We start from the raw sequence: 21913 nt of genomic DNA, 5'->3' as shown, positions 1-21913 counted from the left end.
GTTGGAGGAAGAGTGCCTCATCTTCCGCCTGGGAACCCTCCAGCCACAAGGGATGAACTCAGATTTCTCCAGTTTCCTCATTTCCCCTCCCCCCACCTTGTCTCAGTCGATTTCTTCGAACTCAGCACCGCCCTCCTAACCTGCAATTTTCTTCCTGACCTCTCCGCCCCACCCCACTCCACTCCAGCCTATCACCCTCACCTTGACCTCCTTCCACCTATCACATCTCCATCGCCCCTCCCCCAAGTCCCTCCTCCCTACCTTTTATCTTAGCCTGCTGCACACATTTTCCTCATTCCTGATGAAGGGCTTTTGCCCGAAACGTCGAATTCCCTGTTCCTTGGATGCTGCCTGACCTGCTGTGCTTTAACCAGCAACACATTTTCAGCTCATTACCTAGCACCAAACCCAATACGGCCTTCCCCTATTTGGTCTATCTATATATTGAGTCAGGAATCCTTCCTGGACACACTGACAAAATTGGCTCCATTCAGACTATCTGCACTAAGAAGGTTCCAATCAATATTGGGGATGTTGAAGTCACTAATAACAACTCTATTACATCTGCACCTTTTCAAAACCTGCTGTCCAATCTGTTCTTTCATTTCTCTGCTACTTTTATGGAAAACACCCTGTTAGTAGATAAACCCTTCTTTCTGCAGCTGTGATGCACTCTCTAATTAACAATGCTATTCCCCTCCTCCTTTCGTCCCCTCCCTGTTCTTTTTAAAAGATCTAATCCCTGGAACATCCAGCAACCATTGCTGCCCCTGTGAAGTCCATGTCTCCTTTATATCTGCAACATTGTAATTTCAAGTATTGATTCGTGCTCTTAAGTCCATCACTCTTATTCCTGACACTCCTTGCATTGAAATAGACACACTTTAACTCATCCCTTTCCCATGTGTATCCTTACTGACAGACACTCTGCATTCTATTACTGCCTGTTCCATAAATACCCTCTCCTCTGCTCTGTAGCTCTGGTTCCTATCCCCCGTAACCTAGTTTAAGTGCTCTAGCAAATCTCCTGCCCAGGACATTTGTGCCCCTCCAGATTAAGTGCAACCCGTCCTTCATGTACATGTCCCACCTTCCCCAGTAGGTATCCCAATGATCTATGTATCTGAAGCCCTCCCTCCTGCACCAGCCCTGTAGCTATGTGTTTAGCTACACTCATTCTCTGTTCCTTACCTTGCTAGCATGTGGCACCAGTCGTAATCCTGAGAGCACTACTCTACTGATCCTGCTTTTTAGCTTCCAACCTACCTCCCTGAAATCACATTTTAGATCCTTGTCCCTTTTCCTGGCTATGTTATTGGTGCCGATGTGCACCATGACTAGTGTTAGGCTTACTTTTCACAGCAAAGGCTCATGGTATCTGCAAATGCATCCTGGCAAAGAAAGCTGTCTTGAGGCAGTGACATCAATAGCCAGGAAAAAGTTAAATAGAATATGTTGTCCAGGTTTATCCATTTTAGTTTTTTTGGTGATTCGTGTAATTACAGCACAGAGACAGGCCCTTTCTCTCCACATAAACTACCTAACAGTTTATCTAAAGAGAAAAACCTTCATCTATACAGTCTCTCCTGATGGCTCCATTCTCTCTTGTGATATTACCTCATGAACCATTTTTACACACTCCAATTCTTCTCCCTTTTTTCATATGGGACTTATGTAATAGATTTTAATTTTGAATGTTTTTTTTAAACTTTATGCTACATATGGGGTAATATTTGGAAGGAACCAGCCCATAGGGTTGCCATGTACATTTAATTACATAGAATTAACTTGGAAATATGCTGTGCAGATTAAACAGTCTATGTTGGTGTTATCCTCCATGTAAACGAAAAGACTGAGACTAGAACTTGAGTAACTGAAATAAACAAGACATGAATGGTGCTTTGTACTCATGCTGGAGTTTTTCCCCTTTGTCCCCACACTACCGCTAACAGCAGTAGTGTTTATTTCAACAATGAATTTGTCAGAAACAAGCATCACCGGGAATAGAACCAAGGATCTCCTCTTTACGAGGGAGGGGCTTCAACCAACTAAGCCACAGCACCACCATGCTGCATTTATTAGACCACGAATTTTTGCTGCACCTATCATTAGCTAATATATTCAGGTTAATTATTAGAAAATGAAGCATTTGTGCCTTGTCTCAGCTTATTAGTTGTTCCTTTAATTAGTTTGCAGCAGTGCAGAGCTTAATTACCTGCTGCATTCAGAATCAAACTCCCATCCTAATTAGATGCAGTGTTGAGAAGATTTGCTTTAGTTGTCTGCACATTTATAAACTAGAGAAAGGCACTAAACCACATTTAAACGAAATTAGACTGTTTAATTTGCTAAATTATGTAAATGGTGGTGTTTATTTTGAATTCTAATTGACAGTTTGTCATATTCATAGCTGTTGGAGAAGTATTTTGAATGACTACTTAAATCATTGAATTAATTTCAACCTTATGGAGCTGTTGAACATCCACATTTGGAAAAGCTGTTGGAAGCAAAAGCTGTTTACAAGGAGGTATAACAAAAACATGTTCAGAATCACGTGGCCATATTTATTGTTTTCCTTTTGAGGAGCTACTTCAGTACATGTGCAGTAATTAAGTATATTATTGCATTTTCTTTCACTATTTATGTTGAATAAATTCAATTGATAGTTAAACATGAGGTGAAATAAAATGTTCTGATACTCTGTTGATTTTTGAATCTGTGAAAAGAGAAACTCTAGAAAAGATAGGATCAAAGGATTACCTAATTAAAAATTTTTAAAAACTGTGAAGTCTAAATCTGTTGACAGACAGTTTTTTGATCCCAGCCATGCTGTGGAGAAGCAGTGCCTCACTATACGAAGCATGTCAAATCTAAGCATGGTGGTTCAGTGGTTAGTATTGCTGCCTCGCATACAAGGGGCCCAGGCTCAATTCCAGCCTGCAGTGACTGTGTGCAGTTTGTATGTTCTCCCTGTGTCTGTGTAGCTTTTTCCACAATCCAAAGATTTTTCAGGTTAGGTGGATTGGCCATGGCTAAGTTGCCCATCGTGTCCAACAATGTGCAGGGTAGGTAGATTAGATTAGTTACAGTATGGAAACAGGCCCTTCGGCCCAACAAGTCTACACTGACCCGCCGAAGCATATACCACACAGACCCATACTCCTGCATTCACCCCTTCACCTAACACTACGGGCAATTTAGCATGGCCAATTCACCTAACCTGCACATTTTTGGATTGTGAGAGGAAACCCACGCAGACACGGGGAGAATGTGCAAATTCCACCCAGAGAGTCGCCTGAGGCGGGAAATGAACCCGGGTCTCTGGTGATGTGAGGCAGCAGTGCTAACCACTGTGCCACCGTGCCGCTCACAGATTAGTGTTGGGAAGTGAAGAGTTACAGCAAAATGGTAGGGGAATGTGTCTGGATGGATGCTCCTCAGAGGGTTGGTGTGAATTCAATAGGCCAAATGGCCCGCTTCCACGCAGTTGGGATTATATGATTCTAGATCAAACCGTTGAAAGGCCAGAGGCTGGATGGCAGTATGGGATCATAGGACAGCTAGAGAGGGTTTCTGACCAGAAAAGAGATGCTGTTCAGGAGGGATATTCACCTCCACCAAGACTCAAGCAGACTTACCTGCTGGGCATCACTGCTCTCCTCCCATTGGCTAAATTGTTTCAGCTGGATCAGAAATGACCATTAATTGGCCACTTAAGGGCTTTCACAGCATTTTACAGATTCCTTCCCTCATCAGTGTCCCCTTGGGGATCATTAAAAATGGACTATGATGATGTCAGTAAGTATATTTGAGAACTGCTGCCGACCACCCATAGTAAATATGGTACATGAGACAAGAACATTGTGTTGTGTGCTTGGAGAGTTCACTAGGAGTTACAACCCTATCCCTTTGGTGGACATAGAAATGAAAAGCCACAACCAGTCTTTATTAATCAAGATTAACATTCAAAATAAAAATGTGTTGATCCAATTGCCACTTTAAGAATTGGTGTAGAATGCCGATTTCATCTTGCAAACTATGAGTAAGATCAAAGACAATACACCGAGTCACATTGAAGATGTACGCAACAAGGAGGTTGCATAGAGCACTATTTGAAAGTCAGAATGTTGTAATGGCCGAATGGACACTGACCATTGTCACATTGGCAAAAATAATAAACCAGAAAGGTTTGAGGTAGGTGTCATTGGTTGAAGAGTTGAATTGAGAGATATTGCAATAAACAACCTTTGTCTTTATAAGCTTCCCAGGATTCAAGGCAAACCATTGCAGGTATGAGAGGAATACTTACTTACAATGCACTTAATTTTCTGTGAGGTGAATACAGGCATAGATGAACATGGTTCTTTTGAAAGAAGAGAATGTGGAGTGTATTAGACCATATAGCAAAGTTTTCTTAAGGATGGTTTCGTGAAATGGAAGCATTGCCAGTTTTACTTGTACAGGTAGTTCTGGGATAACGTGTGTTTAGGTGCAATTTGGGTATAACGTCGCTGAAGAATTAAGGTACGGTATTTTCGTGAACACTTACCTCTGTTCGCAATGGCGTGGTTCCGGCAAGGATCGGTTCATGTGCTTCGTTCTGTGCATGTGCTGATGTGCACACCGAAATCCCCACACCATTCAGCGCATGTTCGATATCAGTTGTGCTGTGCTGTGCTGTGCAGTGCATGCGCCAATGTTAGCTATCAACAGAGCAGCTTTCTGTGAGAGGTACTGTACAGTGAGCGGCTTTCTTACAGTTTTTAAAGGTACTGTATTAAATTTACTTTTGTTTCATTAATAAATATGATTTCAATCTTCATTCAGGCTGTGCTGTACTTTGTGTTAGACCTTTTGGGTGATTTTTGAGTGATTGTAAGTAATATTTTTTGCTGGTCTACCCCTAACCCCACTTTTCCCAAAGGCCCCATTATTTATATTAAGTGATTTTCTGTTAAGTGAGATTTTGCTGGAATGCAACTATGGTGTTATAGGAGAACTACCTGTATTAACAAGCCAGTGTAATTGTAAGAACCAGTGGCTCTGTGGCATCACTAATTTATTAATGAAGAAAGTAATGAGGTTTTTCTGACTGTGGATCTTGGCACTCTCCCTAGCTCCTTGGTTGTATTGCAGGAGCCCTGCTACATCAATGACTGTTTTGGTCCTGCCTGTGCTCCCATGAGGAGCTTGAACTGTTCATCCACTACAAACACCTTCCAGCCTAACCTCAAATTTCAACTGGATCATCTCCGACACTTCCCTCCCCTTCCTGGACCTCTGGCAACCGACTTAACGCTGACATCTACTTCAAACCTACTGATTCCCACCTTGACTTCACCTCCTCGCGATCCCTTACTCCCAATTCCAGCGCCTCCACCATAACTGCTCCTAGGATGAGTCATTCCATTCCCAGAATATCCTAGATGTCATCCTACTTCCAGGACTGTAATTTCCCCTCCCCTGTTATCAATTATGCCCTCAATCACATCTCCTCCATTTCCTGCATCTCTGCCATTGAACCCCACCATCCCCAACCACAAAGATAGAAGCCCCCGAGTCCTCACATTACTCCTCACTAATCTCCAAATCCAGCATATCAGCCCCTGCCATTTTTGCCACCTACAATCAGACCCACCACCAAAACTATATTTCCCTCCCCACTCTGTCTGCATTCTGCAGGGACCATTCCCTCCGTGACTCCCTCATTTGGTCCACAGTCCCCATCAGCCCCCTCTCCTCACCTGGCATATACCCCATACCTCCATAAGAGGTGCAAAATCTGCACCCATACCTCCCCCCTCACCTCTGTCCAAGGCCCCAAAGGATCATTCCACATCTGGTAGAGATTCTCATGCACATCCTCGAACCTCGTTTACTGCATCCATTGCTGTCATAGAACATCGAACATAGAACAATACAGCACAGAACAGGCCCTTCGGCCCACGATGTTGTGCCGAACATCTATCCTAGATTAAGCGCTCATCCATGTACCTATTCAATTGCTGCTTAAAGGTCGCCAATGATTCTGACTCTACCACTCCCACGGGCAGCGCATTCCATGCCCCCACCACTCTCTGGGTAAAGAACCCACCCCTGACATCTCCCCTATACCTTCCACCCTTCACCTTAAATTTATGTCCCCTTGTAACACTCTGTTGTACCCGGGGAAAAAGTTTCTGACTGTCTACTCTATCTATTCCTCTGATCATCTTATAAACCTCTATCAAGTCACCCCTCATCCTTCGCCGTTCCAACGAGAAAAGGCCGAGAACTCTCAACCTATCCTCGTACGACCTATTCTCCATTCCAGGCAACATCCTGGTAAATCTTCTCTGCACCCTCTCCAAAGCTTCCACATCTTTCCTAAAGTGAGGCGACCAGAACTGCACACAGTACTCCAAATGTGGCCTAACCAAAGTCCTGTACAGCTGCAACATCACTTCACGACTCTTGAATTCAATCCCTCTGCTAATGAATGCTAATACACCATAGGCCTTCTTACAAGCTCTATCCACCTGAGTGGCAACTTTCAAAGATCTATGTACATAGACCCCAAGATCCCTCTGTTCCTCCACCTGACTAAGAACCCTACCGTTAACCCTGTATTCCGCATTCATATTTGTTCTTCCAAAATGGACAACCTCACACTTGGCAGGGTTGAACTCCATCTGCCACTCCTCAGCCCAGCTCTGCATCATATCTAAGTCCCTTTGCAGCCAACAACAGCCCTCCTCACTGTCCACAACTCCACCAATCTTCGTATCATCTGCAAATTTACTGACCCACCCTTCATCCAAGTCATTAATAAAAATTACAAACAGCAGAGGACCCAGAACTGATCCCTGCGGAACTCCACTTGTAACTGGGCTCCAGGCTGAATATTTACCATCTACCACCACTCTCTGACTTCGACCGGTTAGCCAGTTTTCTATCCAATTGGCCAAATTTCCCTCTATCCCATGCCTCCTGACTTTCCGCATAAGCCTACCATGGGGAACCTTATCAAATGCCTTACTAAAATCCATGTACACTACATCCACTGCTCTACCCTCATCCACATGCTTGGTCACCTCCTCAAAGAATTCAATAAGACTTGTAAGGCAAGACCTACCCTTCACAAATCCGTGCTGGCTGTCCCTTATCAAGCAGTGTCTTTCCAGATACTCATAAATCCTATCCCTCAGTACCCTTTCCATTACTTTGCCTACCACAGAAGTAAGACTAACTGGCCTGTAATTCCCGGGGTTATCCCTATTCCCTTTTTTGAACAGGGGCACAACATTCGCTACTCTCCAATCCCCTGGTACCACCCCCGTTGACAGTGAAGACGAAAAGATCATTGCCAACGGTACTGCAATTTCCTTTCTTGCTTCCCACATAATCCTAGGATATATCCCGTCAGGCCCGGGGGACTTTTCTATCCTCAAGTTGTTCAAAATGTCCAACACATCTTCCTTCCTAACAAGTATCTCTTCTAGCTTACCAGTCCGTTTCACACTCTCCTCTTCAACAATACGATCCCTCTCGTTCGTAAATACTGAAGAAAAGTACTCATTCAAGACCTCTCCTATCTCTTCCGACTCAATACACAATCTCCCACTACTGTCCTTGATCGGACCTACCCTCGTTCTCATCATTCTCATGTTTCTCACGTCGCATAAAATGCCTTGGGGTTATCCTTGATCCTATCCGCCAAGGATTTTTCATGCCCTCTCTTAGCTCTCCTAATCCCTTTCTTCAGGTCCCTTCTGGCTATCCTGTATCCCTCCACTGCTCTGTCTGAACCCTGTTTCCTCAACCTTATGTAAGCCTCCTTCTTCCTCTTTACTAGACATTCAACCTCCCTCGTCAACCAAGGCTCCCTCACGCGACCATTTCTTTCCTGCCTGATAGGTACATACATATCAAGGACACGTCGTATCTGCTCCTTGAAAAAGTTCCACATTTCCACCACATCCTTCCCTGACCGCCTATGCTCCCAACTTATGCTCCTCAAATCCTGTCTTACAACATCGTAATTTCCCTTCCCCCAATTGTAAAATCTACCCTGTTGTGCGCACCTATCTCTCTCCATAACCAAGGTGAAAGTCACAGAATTGTGGTCACCATCACCAAAATGTTCACCCACTAACAAGCCCATCACTTGTCCTGGCTCATTACCGAGTACCAAATCCAATTTGGCCTCCCCTCTGGTTGGACAATCTACATATTGAGTTAGAAAAGCTTCCTGGACACACTGCACAAACACCGCCCCATCCAATCTACTTGATCTAAAGAGCTTCCAATCAATATTTGGGAAGTTGAAGTCACCCATGACTACGACCCTGTGGCTTCTGCACCTTTCCAAAATCTGTTTCCCAATCTGTTTCTCCACATCTCTGCTGCTATTGGGGGGCCTATAGTAAACACCCAACAAGGTGACTGCACCGTTCCTATTTCTGACTTCAGCCCATACTACCTCCAAAGGCAGATCCCCCTCAAACTTCCTTTCTGCAGCCGTTATACCATTTCTAATTAGCAATGCCACCCCCCGCTCCTTTTTTACCACCCTCCCTAATCTTACTGAAACATCTGTAACCAGGAACCTCCAACAACCATTCCTGTCCCTCATCTATCCACGTTTCCGTGATGGCCACAACATCGTAGTCCCAGGTACCAATCCACGCCTTAAGTTCACCCACCTTATTTCTGATACTCCTTGCGTTGAAGTATACGCACTTGAGCCCATCTCTGTGTCCGCAAGTATTCCCTGTCAGTGCTACCTTCTCCACAGCCTCCCTACATTCTTGGACATCCTGACAAACAGCTAGCTTACTTGCTGGACTACAAGTCTGGATCCCATCCCCCTGCCAAATTAGTTTAAACCCCCCTGAAGAGTGCTAGCAAACCTACCCCCCAGGATATTGGTGCCCTTCTGGTTCAGGTGCAACCCGTCCTGTTTGTACAGGTCCCACCTTCCCCAGAATGCAGTCCAATTGTCCAAATACCTGAAGCCCTCCCTCCTACACCATCCTTGCAGCCACGTGTTCAACTGCACTCTCTCCCTATTCCTTGCCTCACTGTCAATGTGGTCTCCTCCACATCGGACAGTCCAAGGTGCAAACTCGCAGAATGGTTCAGGGAATATCTCTGGTCCATACACATCAACTAACCCCATCTTCCTGTAACCATCAGTTTCAACTGTCCCTCGCACTCCCTCCATGATATGTCCATTCTTAGAGGAGGAACACCTCATCTTCGGCCTTGAGACCCTACAACCACACAGCCTCTACATTAAATTTATTAGTTTCCAAATCTCCCCTCCCCCAATCCCAGTTCCAACCTTCCAACTTGGCTCCGCCCTCTTGACCTGACCTACCTGTCCATCATCTTCCCATCCATCTGCTCCACACTTCTCACCAACCTATCATAATCATCTCCTACTTCGTCCACCTATCGCCATCCCAACCACTTTTCATCGTGCCCCAACACCCTTCTCCATATTTATTTCTCGGTCCCCTTCTCTCCTCCCCAGTCTTGATGAAGGATTAAGCTAAAATGTTGACGTCTCTTGCACCTCAGATGGTGCCTGATCTGCTGTGCTTTTTCCAGCACCACACTTTATTGACTCTGACCTCTCCGGCATATGCAGTCATCACTATCTTCTAGTTGCAGAAGACTTAGAAATTGTTGAATGAACAAATTGTGTTTTACAAAAAACAAATGCTCGTTATGTTTGGGTAATCTGTGGAAGATATGAAGAAACAACAGAGTGGGAGAGAGAACAAAAGCCTAGGGAATCTCTAATGGAAATAGCACTGAGTGGATGACTCGTGATTTACAACATAGATAAAATTATCTGAAAGGAAACAAGATAGCTATATGCACAGATTTGTTGTGTGATCATATATAAGCAAGATAGTTGGGGTTCATAGATTATACCTTGGAAATTAAAGTAATAATTTAAACATTAACAGCTTATTTAATTTTAGAAAGTCTCTGTGAAGCTTAAGCAATACTGATGTAATAATGAACAATAGAAAGCATCAAAGTGCTTTGTATTTACTTGCTGTTTTTCCAGATCCTTTCCAGCTGCAGTTCTAGTTGAGTTCCTGTATAGGATATGAACAATTTAATTAGAAAATGCCTTCATGCTATTTGAATGTGAGTGGGTCGCAGAATTGCTGAAGTAAAATTCAGTGAAATGAGTGGTTTCGGTCTTACCCCTTGGTAGAAGACAATAAAAACCTTAGTTTAGCCTCCAAACCTGGGCATACGAATCAGAATGTGCAATTAACATGCACCCATTGACTACAATATAGGCAGCACATCCATTTATGTTGTTTGCTGTCTTAAATGATTTCAGTGTCCAACTAGTGCTAACCACTTTGTTTATTGACTGCACATTCAAAAAGAACAAGTATTGTGACTCCTAATAGTACATAGGAACCTCAATTATCTGACATTCGATTATCTGAATATCGGATTATCCGGCAAGAATGCAAGGTCCCAATGCTTGGCTCAACTATGTTATCCGGCATTCGCTTATCTGGAATTCGATTAACTGAATGAAATATGACCTGCCTGTGTCCTTCAGATAATCAAGGTTCCTATGTAGTTAAAACTCCCCAACACTGCTCTTATAGGGGAGGTACATTGTGACTGAACAGATAATGGGAGATCTGTGGATATGGGAGCTTAATTTGTAATGACAAATTCAGAGATTACACAAGAAGGGTCAGAGTAGGTTGAAGATGAATACAAATCATTCACCCTTACCTGTTGCACTGAAGTGCTTGGCTCCCATTGTTGAAGATTAAGATGTTGTAGACCTCAAGTGGTTCTGTATTGCCAGTGGGACAGGACATACCCAGGGATGGTGATAGTAGTATTATAGAATAAGTTTATGATGCCAAGATAAGAATGCCTGTGTATGACTATGTTATTGCTTGACTAATCTGTGAGTCAATTTTCCAGTTTTAGCACAAGCCCCATGTTTTGATGAGGAGGCCTTTGCAAGCCGTTTACTTAGACATTTTAGAAGGCAGTTAAGAGCTGATCGCATTTTTGAATCTGGAGTCACATGGAGGCCAAGTGGCAGATTTCCTGTCTTAAAGACATAGGTGAACTTTAGTGAGATTTTTTTAAAATGAAATTGAGCATGGTTATGTTGCCATTAGACTGGCTTATTCATTCCAGATTTTATTGAGTTCAAATTTTATCATTTGCCACAATGAGATTCCAACTCATCTCCCCAGAATATTAGCTGGATTTTTAGTCCATTATAATCACATAATAACCAGCATCCCAGCTGCATGTTTGTAGAAAAGACAATATACATAATTAAAAAGATGTCCATTTCTGGGGTTGTGACTAATAGAAGGAGAATTATTCCACTGAAGATTATATTATCCTTATGCCTAATCCTTCTCTCACATCCCACCTGCCCAGCATCAGACACACAGACTCTGTATTACAACTTATAGATGGTATCATGGTGTACTCCTTAATTTTCCTACCTACCCACCCATCCTCCACAAATCTCTCTTTTTCCTTATAACTTTTGGAAAGTGAGGAAGTGCAACTTGGCCAATCTGGAAGAACAGCAAGAAATTTACGACGATAGACATTCCACCATGATTTTGTGGTAAGATGTGCAAATGGAGAGGCATCAGGCAAAAGTGACCTGTGGCCAGACAATGGGGCAAACGAGGCACTGAGGCCTACTGGCACAGGGTGAGGTTACATAAAAATGCTGCTGATGAGGACACAAATGGTCAAGTCAGACGGGCAGTCTTCAGAAGAGTACTGATGGGGATGCACAAGAACATTTTGGTATCTTGGAAATTATGCCAGAAGCCCTACTGCCAAGGAATATGTAGGAGGTCAGTACCAAGTTGGCACTGGACATTATGCAGAGCTTATAAGCCACCTTTTCCATCTTGGAAGTGATGTTCAGGAACAGAAGAAAGGTAAGGTGTTGGTCTGTTTGTGAATGAGGGATTGAGGTTACAGCTGTTGTGATAAAAATATAAGAAATAAATGCTGAAGTAGACTATTTGGCTTTTCAAACCTGCACTACCATTCAATATGAATATGGTTTATCTCCTTTGTTATGCAGGTATGCATTTCAAATGTGTTGCACAGTGGAGTCATCAGTCATGTGTTTTTTATATATATATATATCACATTGCCTTGTAGCTACCCTTTGGCTTCTCGTGGTGGCTAAAATACAAGGATGACCACAGAATGAAGGCATTATAACATAATGAAGGCAGGATACTGGATATTAAGCTGCACCATTGGTTTGCATATGGAAACTGAGTACATAAAATTATTTGCCCTTAAGCACAGGGCAAAATTGATGTCTCCTTTTCTCTATGGTTGTATTGTTGTTGCAGTACAAAATCCAAACAAAATTTATAAATGAAATTATGGCCACTCTCCAAAGACATTAGATAAACATCCTTGTTCCCTTAGTGCCCATCTTTGCTTTGCCTTTGCCTGTCCAAGTGCTCCTTTGCCATGCTATCGCATTGACTGCAGTACGGCATGTTGAAAGCCTGGTGATATTCAATAGAGGGGACCGTAGCTGGGTTTGGAGGACATCCTTGAGCAACTCTGGGCCAAATAGACCTGGTTTCAGATCCCACCATCTTAAGTGGTGACAGTGGTCTGGGATTCTAAGTGCCCAGTACAGCAAAGGTATGAGCGAGATGACAATGCGAGAATAGGGCGGCACTGTGGCTCAGTGGTTAGCACTGCTGCCTCACAGAGCCAGGCACTCGGATTTGATTCCTGTCTCGGGTGACTGTCTGTGTGGAGTCTGCATGGGTTTCCTCCGGGTACTCCTGTTTCCTCCCACAATCCAAGGATGTGCAGGTCAAGTGAATTGGCCATGCTAAATTGCCTATAGTGTTAAGTGCATTAGTCAGGGGTAAATATAGGGTAGGGGAATGAGTCTGGGTGGGTTACTCATTGGTGATTCAGTGTGGACTTGTTGGGCCAAAGGGTCTGTCTCCATACTGTAGGGAATTTAATCTAGAAGGCTGAAGGCTGCCTTTCTCAAAGGTGACAAGATATTTGTGCTCCAAGAGCCAATAATACTTCCGCCCTGATTAGAGAATGAGGTGTAGTCAGCTCTCCGAGAATATTCCAAAGATAACTAGAAAGGAACCATGAATTGGAGATGCCGGTGTTGGACTGGGGTGTGTACAAGGTTAAAAATCTCACAACACCAGGTTATAATCCAACAGGTTTAATTGGAAGCACACTAGCTTTCGGAGCGTTGCTCCTTCATCAGGTGATAGTGATGAAGGAGCGACGCTCCGAAAGCTAGTGTGCTTCCAATTAAATCTGTTGGACTATAACCTGGTGTTGTGTGATTTTTAACTTAGAAAGGAACCATTCACTTGACATTTTATTGCTTTGGTTACCTTAGCATTTGTCCTGCTGTGAGGTTGCAGTTGTGGCAGACTTCAGTGAGGACATTCTTCCTGTAGTGTAGACATCTCATGTATCATTTCTAGTTGGAATTCGGGAAGGAAAATAGCTCCCTCAAAATTTTAGGCACTTATGGCCTCCTTTTCAAGCTCTCCTTCTCCATCTTCCAGCAATGTATCTTGCTGTCCATGCTCTATATTGTTCTCTAAATCTTCCTTCATTCCACAGGGATTACCTGTGTATCAATGTCTGGGTGAAACTGATTTGAGTTGAAGCCTTGAAGTCAGCGAAATGTCCTTCAACCCTTGAGACACCGGTCAAAAGTAAATTTGATGAATTTCACTCATCAAGATGAAATGTGGCTCAATGGATTGTTTTTTAACGTTTTAGTCTTTTGTTGAAATATCAACACACAAGGCTTCAGATTTGGTTTAACAATAAATCAGAAATATATTACACACACACAAAAGAAGTGAAAATAAAATAAAATATGACACAATTTAAAAGGTTCTAAAATACAGGGCAAAACAAATCTCATCTACCCCTCAATGCCATCACTTTGCAATTACTCAAATCTCCAGAGAAATTCATTCTCTAGCAAATCTGTAGGTTTGACTTAATGTTTCATATCAGTTTCAGTCCGGAGAGCTGTGAGACTTTTTCTTTTGACCACTCACACAAATTTTAAATTTTAGACTTTTTCAACTTCGGAAAAACAGTGCAGGTTTCTAAATAAATACTCTTGGTCTGAAAGTTACACACCATAAGCTCTTTGACTGAGGTACCTAGTTTCTTCAACTGTCCAAAACAATCTGCTATTTCTGGGAAAAACTATACTTGCAACTAACATAAAAACGGCCTCGTTCCAACTGCCCAAAATCTTCCCAATCTCTACATCTTACTAAGCTACAATCAACCCTTGATTATTCTAAATCCAGAAGCAAACTACTGTGTTTTAATGTCTCCTCTCTGCTGCCAAGCTCCCACAATGTAACAAACTTTAATTAAAATTCCACAAGGTCTTGTAGACCTCTTTTCTGACACATACTGGTTTAAAATCATGAATCCAGAAAGACTGACCTACTTAAGTTTTAATAAAAACAGAAATTGCTAGAGAAACTCAGCAGATCTAGCAGCATCTGTAGGGAGAAAGCAGAATTAATGTTTTAACTCCAGTGACCCTTCATCAGAGCTAGGTCATAAAAGTTTTTGAATTTTTGAACGTGTTCTTCAGAAGCGTTTGCCATAATGGCGCTCATTGCATCACTTTCTACTTGTCCAACTAGATCCCAAATTCTTATGTTTAAAACAACTGTATATAATTTAGTTAAAAATCGCACAACATCAGGTTATAGTCCAACAGGTTTAATTGGAAGCAAACCTGGTGTTGTGTGATTTTTAACTTTGTACACCCCAGTCCAACACCGGTATCTCCAAATCATGTATATTATTTAGTGAGCAACTCATTGAATGATGAACCTGAAAGTTTAAAAACTGACTAATGTTCAGATTTTGTTTTACAAGTCATCTGTCTGTTTACCCGATGCATTTTTATTTATACGTTTCACTTTTAAGATTACTCTGATTTATGACATTTCTTTATTTTATTTTTCTTTCTTCTACTGGTCTTCTTCTCCTGCTTCAACCTTAAAAATGTTTGCACCTCCCTCCCCACAGCATTTGACTTCCTGGCAGGAGAATTGGAAATTATTTGCACTTAAGAGGGAAGTTAGTGAATAAAGAGTGCAGATACAGTTAATGAATGAAGAGGTAAATTAGCTGAAGGAAAATCAGATGAAGGGAGAATTGAGTTCTTGGAAATCTCTGTTCCTAGGAAAGTGAATTGGCTGATGACTCATCATAATCATATAAAATGACTGCATGTTTGTAGATCTCCAATCACCCACAAATGTATTCAGTCTTCATGTACAACTCCAATAACTGTTGCCAAGCTGTGTAATTGCATTGACATCACACCCATTAATTTACAATCATATACATAGTTCTTTCTAGTGAGGGTCATTGAGCAATGATCGGAAGGAAGTAAACTGTGCACTCTGACCAGCACAATTTAGCTGTGCTGTGATCGACTTCAGGGTTACTCCGCACATCTGGCTGAACCCTGCCAACCAAGCATTTAGTAGGGAGTGAACCTGTAACTTCATTAGTGTTTTTTAAAAAATCTGTTGCATGGAAACAGTCAATGTCCAAATACAACAAGACCTGGACAATACCCAGGGTTGTGCTGAAAAGTGCCAAATAACATTCATGCCATAGAAATGCCAAGCAATGATAGACATTTCAACAATCGCCCTTGACATTCCATGATGTTATCATCACTGAAGCCCTCACTATCAGCATCAATATCCTGGGGGACAAGAACAGGACAGAAGCTAGGAATTCTTGGCGGTGTGAAGGAACTGAGGGATTTTGAGGTCCACATCCATAGGTCCCTCAAAGTTGCCAGCCAAGTTGATAGGATTGTTAAGAAGGTGCATGGTGTGTTGGCTTCATTAGCAGCGGGATTGAGTTCAAGAGCCATGAGGTTATGCCGTAGCTCTATAAAGCCCTGGTTAAACCACAATTAGAATATTGTGTTCAGTGCGTGGAATGCACTGCCAGCAGTCGTAGTCGAGTCAGATATATTAGGGACATTTAAGTGACACTTGGATAAGCACATGAATGATACTAAAATGTAGGATTATATAGGTGAGTTGAATTTTAGAGTTGGATAAAAGCTTACCACAACATCAAGGGCTGAAGGGCCTGTACTGTGCTCTACTGTTCTATCTTCTATGTTCTATAAATCCTGGAGCAGGTAATTTACCTCCTGACTCCCAACAGCTATCCACCATCTACAAGTCAGGAATATGGTGAAATACTCTCCACTCTCAAATACTCTCCAACAAAATTCAAGAAGCGTGACACCATTCACAACAAAGCAGCCAATGATGGTGAGGCTGCACTTGGAGTATTGTGTTCAGTTTTGGTTACCTTGCTCTCGAAAGGATGTTATTAAACTGGAAAAAGTGTGGAAGAAATTTACAAGAATGTTGCCAGGACTTAACAGTCTGAGTTATAGAGAGAGAAGCTAGGACTTTCTCTTTCGAGCATAGAAGACTAAGGGGGGAATCTTACAGATGCGTATATGATCATGAGAAGCATGCACTCAATCTTTTTCCCATGGTTGAGGAATTAAGGACTAGAGGGCATCAATTTAAGGTTATCTGAGGGGCAATGTTTCTACATAGAGGGTGGTACACATATGGAATGAGCTGCCAGCGGAAGCGGGGGAAGTGGGTACATTAACAACATTTAAAAGGCATTTGGACAAATACACGGGTGGGAAAGGTTTAGAAGGATATGGGCCAAGTGCTGGGAAATGGCGTTAGCATGGATAGACATTTTGGTCGGCATGGGCTAGTTTGGGCAAAGGGCCTGTCTCTGTGTTGTAGAACTCAATGACTCTCTACAACCTTATTCATTCCACATCCATTCTCTACACTACTAACACTCAGTAGTGTGTACCATCTACAAGATGCACTGCAGAAATTCATCACAGATTCTTAGTCAGCCCCTTCCACCCACTTCCATCTTGAAGAACAAAGGTAGCAGATGCGTGTGAACATCAACATCTGCAAGTTCCTCTCCAAGCCACATTTGGAAATATATTGCCATTCCTTCAGTGTCACTGTGTTAATATCCTGCAAATCCCTTCCAAGTGGCATTGTACGTCAACCTACAGCTTGTGAACTGCATTGGTTTAAAACGGCAGAACACCATCTTCTCAAGGGCAACTTGGGACCAGCAACCGAATCCCTATGATCTGGAAAGAGGTTGTTGGAGCCCATTGAGTCTGCATCAACTCTCTGAAGAGTATCACACCCAAACCCAGCCCACCCCATCCTATAAACCCCGCATTTTGCCATGGTTAATCCATCTAGTCTGCACGCTCCTAGACAGTATGGGAATTTAGCATGGCCAATCCATCTAACCTGCCCCTCTTTGGATTGTAGGAAGAAACTGGAGCACATGGTGGAAACCCACATAGACACGGAGAGAATATACAAATCCCATGCAGACAGATAGTCATCAAGGCTGGAGTTCAACCTGGCACTATGAGGCAACAATGCTAACTGTTGAACCATTGTGTCACCCTAGACAAATGCTGGCCTAGCCAGCAATGCCCACATCCCATGACACAAAAAAATCTTACTGTTTTAATTATCAGATTACATGATCAGTAAGTAAAATCTATTGCCTCAGGCTAAGTCACTTAACTCAATAATTATGGTCATTTTCATTTTGTAATATCTGCTTTATTCCCTGTGTGCAATAGTTTTTTGGCTTTAATGCTACATTTTTGTACAATTAAAATATTTTCAATATGATGCTTTGTAATTTATTTTTTTTAAAAACTTGGCACAAGTTTGCATTGACTTTTTTTTTTCTCCAGTTTATTTCAGCATTACAAACTGTATGAGTTCGTTTACAATCATACTCCAAATGTACAGATTCTAGACACGAAGGTCAGTAATCAATAACTTACTTTAAAATAAAATCCTTCCATTAGCTTTCTCTTCTCCCTTATTCTGGAAGTAGGAGTTTCAATATAACTGTCCTGCTACAAGCCCAAATAGGACTAACCAGACTATGAATTTAATATGGAATCTTCTTGTCTTATACTGGTGTAACTGTTGTGTCTACCCTTGCTCAGCCATGTCATTAACACCACTTTACATTAATATCTGTAAATCAAAGTGCACCTAACATCTGAAAACCATATATTTGTGAAATACTAAGTATCAAAGGAACAGTTTATTTGTAAAGTATGTTAGAACTCCTTATGTTTTAATTCATTATTTTATAATGGGAGCACAATTTCAAAAATAGAGTTAAAGGCTTTAAAGGATTGTAGTTTTTTCTTTGAACCACATGATGGAATGTTGTTTTTGGAGAAAGACTAGTTTCAATGCATGGTTTAAAGTTCAGCATTTATAGCTGTTGTTTTTTTCTGATATAGAAATTCCAGATGCCAGTATTCATAGCGTCTTCATTTTAGATGTAGGGCACAAACGACATTGTAAGGAAGAAAAATATTGTTACATTAAGAGTATCAAAGGAATTACTTTCATGGAGTTGAGGAAATTCAATGATCTTTGCTACTGGAAGTTTATTTTCTTCAGTACACTTATTTTAAAATATGTTGTAAAGTAGGCAGTATCATCCTACTCTAAATCCAACAGCTATGATTCAATCCATAAAATATTTGTGTCCTGTGGGAAATTTCCTCAGACTTTTGAAAATTGATCGAAAATAATCCTCCTCAAATGAAAAACAAAACTTTCATAGGTTTGATAAACAGCATGAATAGTAGGAAAGAAACTTAATTTTCCCAATTTTTGCATGTTTTTTGGATTTCAGACAGCTTTTTTTCATGGTTCAGAGACATTGACACATGAAGTGCAGAACTGGCCCACACTTACTCATGGAAATCATCTGATAATTAAAGGAAGGGCACTGAACTTTGGATAAGAACCAGAGTTTTTCCTGTCTTTGTTTCAATCACCCTTTTTATTCCTTTGATCAGATTTCTTAACTCCTCTAAACTGCCAATATATGCATCAAAGATTTTGACAAAAATTTGGCTGTTAACTCTGTAAAACAATTGTTAAATTAAAAAACACACACTATCAACCAAAATTATGAATGATAAAATTGTTACATGTGTGTTGATGGCTTGATTTGATTTACTTTAAAGAGTAGAACAATTTGAGAGCTATAGTGTTCTTAAAGAAGAAAGAATTCTGTTTCCCTGGAACAATAAATCAAGCAGATTGTCATTTAAAGTAAATCACTCAACCAAATCATGAAACAAGTGTTACAGTATGAGCTAAAGTGAATATCAATAATAAATACCAAAATAAAAACTTTGAACAGTTAAAAGAATACACAAATAGGAATTAAATGTGTTAAATTGTTCTGTGAAATAAACTCATCGAAATGCCTTCAAGGCATTTCTGTTTGATGCTTTTCTTTCGATCTGCCTACCCCGACTCTTACATTTGGTGAACAATCACTGTATAGTGGTCTGAGATCTCTTTGTCTCTTGATCAGCACAAGAGAAATGTAAATTTGCTTTTTCTCATGTGTCCTTAAATTGTTTCATACAAGTTGTGCCTTCTATCTAGGTTTAGTTGCAATAACTTCAGGCATTTAGAATCATAGGATGTACAGCATGGAATCATAGGATGTACAGCATGGTCCAACCCGTCCATGCCGACCAGATATCCCAACCCAATCTAGTCCCACCTGCCAGCACCCGGCCCATATCCTTCCAAATCTTTCCTATTCATATACCCAAATGCCTCCTAAATGTTGCAATTGTACCAGCCTCCATCACATCCTCTGGCAGCTCATTCCATACCCGTACCACCCTCTGCGTGAAAAAGTTGCCCCTTAGGTCTCTTTTATATCTGTTTGGTTTGGAGAATATCTATCAAGGATGATTTGCTACATTCTCAATCATGTTTTAAATGGATTTTAAATTAATTAGTTTAATTTTAATAGTTTCATTTCATATTTTCAAAAGGGAATTTCACATATAGAAAAAAGCATTTTATTTGAAAGAAATTGATTGTTGCCAAGCCCCACTAGTTTAGAATGTCTCTGAGCACTATTTGATTTCATTATCTTATACTCTGTTGGTAGTTTTTCAAAACAACTTTGCTCAACGGAAGCCATTTGCTTAAAGTTAGTTATTCATTTATGATTGATTTTATTTCTTTCTTTCCTGCGTTAAACGATGTATACTTAGGCCCTGTGTCAGTAAATATACTCCTTAAAATTGATGATCTTAGACTCTTAGATTGCAGAAGGATTGAGTACTGTTTTAAAAAATTGCAACAAAATTAATTCTCTATTAACTTGCCTTGTGACTGAAGGACTGAAACATCTGAAAAAAAATACTCTGCAGTGAACATTTAATGTAATATTTAAATTTCAGAGTGAAACAAAAAAGGAAGTGCTGATGGACATGATTTCATGCTCGTAGCAATATTAGTATGTACGTTGAACTGGGATGCATTAATGCTTTAGTGTCTAGACCTTGCACAAAAACAGTCTGTTATAAAACAGAAGTGCTCCAAAGACACTCAATCCTCTGGGAAAGACATTACTCCTCATCTTTGTCTTAAATAGGCAACTCTAACTTATGAAACAATGACCCCTAAATCTAGGTTCTCTCACAAGAAGAAAAATCCTTTCCACATTGATCCTGTCAAACCCACTTTGACTTTTATATATTTCAATCAAATTGCCTTACTCTAAATGCCAACTGATATAAACATAACCTGAGACAAACTAGCTTTCCAGGTGCTAGTCTAGTAAATCTTCTCTGAATTGCTTCCAATGTATTTGCATCCTTTGTTAAATAAAGAGACCAATACTATACACACTACTCCAGATGTGGTCTCACCATTGCCCTTCTAAGTGAAATATAATCTTCTCTATTCAATTTCTCTTGCAATAAATGAATACATTCTGTTAACTTTCTTAATTATTTGCTACACGGGTATACTAACATTTTGCAATTCATATACTTGGGCACTTAAATCCCTTCGTATTTCAGAGCTCTGTCGTCTCTCACCACATACAGTATGCAAAATGGGCAAATTCACATTTTCTGACATTATGCTGTTTGCCAGATCTTTGTCTAACTCAATAAAGCTATGTCCATTTGTAGCCTCCTTGTGTCTCTCTACTACTTATTTTACTACTTATCTTTGCATCATCAATATATTTAGCAACCAAACTTTCAATCCCTTCATCCAAGTAATTAATATAAATTATTAGAATTTGAGGCCTAGGCAGTGATCTGCTTGGCACACCACTCATTGCATCCTGCTAACCAGTCAAAAGACCCATTTATGTCTACTCTGTTTCATTTTAGCTGGCCAATTTTCTATCCCCGACACCATATACTTTGATTTCCCACAGAAAGCTTTAGTTTGGCACGTAGAGAAGAAAGAAGAACAATAGGAAATGACATCACCAATCCTAAGGAAACCGAAACTCATAAACAGAAATTTGGTCGCTAACACCAGTGCTTCACCAAAGGCTCACTGATGATATTAGCCAGTATGGTGAAGAAATGTCTGAAAATGAACCTTCCAACTCAGTGAGCAAACTTTCATCCAGTTCATCAGTTTTGCTTTGTATATTTTGTGCAGTCAGATCCAGAGTCTTTTGCTTTGTCCTTTTGAGTTTTGCAACTTCTAGCCAAAGCTAAAAATGTGTTGCTGGAAAAGCCCAAAACGTCGATTCTCCTGTTCCTTTGGTGCTGCCTGACCTGCTGCGCTTTTCCCGCAACACATTTTTAAGCTCTGATCTCCAGCATCTGCAGTCCTCACTTTCTCCTAACTTCTAGCCAAATCTGATCATATATTCTCCAATTTTTACTCACCATACCTTCTCATTGTAGTTTGTT

General features: G+C 41.0%; 1 protein-coding gene across 1 annotated transcript in view; it reads left to right on the top strand.

Moving 5' to 3' along the window:
• cabcoco1 (ciliary associated calcium binding coiled-coil 1) overlaps window positions 1-21913 on the top strand; it is a 129345-nt gene that overhangs the window by 84297 nt on the left and 23135 nt on the right. The window contains exon 7 of the mRNA XM_060841767.1: window positions 17882-17954. Within this exon, the coding sequence (XP_060697750.1) occupies window positions 17882-17954 (73 nt within the window). The remainder of the gene's footprint in view (window positions 1-17881; window positions 17955-21913) is intronic.

The sequence above is a fragment of the Hemiscyllium ocellatum genome, chromosome 22, assembly GCF_020745735.1.
Source record: "Hemiscyllium ocellatum isolate sHemOce1 chromosome 22, sHemOce1.pat.X.cur, whole genome shotgun sequence".
NCBI lineage: Eukaryota > Metazoa > Chordata > Chondrichthyes > Orectolobiformes > Hemiscylliidae > Hemiscyllium > Hemiscyllium ocellatum.
Note: the sequence above shows the minus strand (reverse complement) of the source record. Positions and strands in the feature narration are given on the sequence as shown.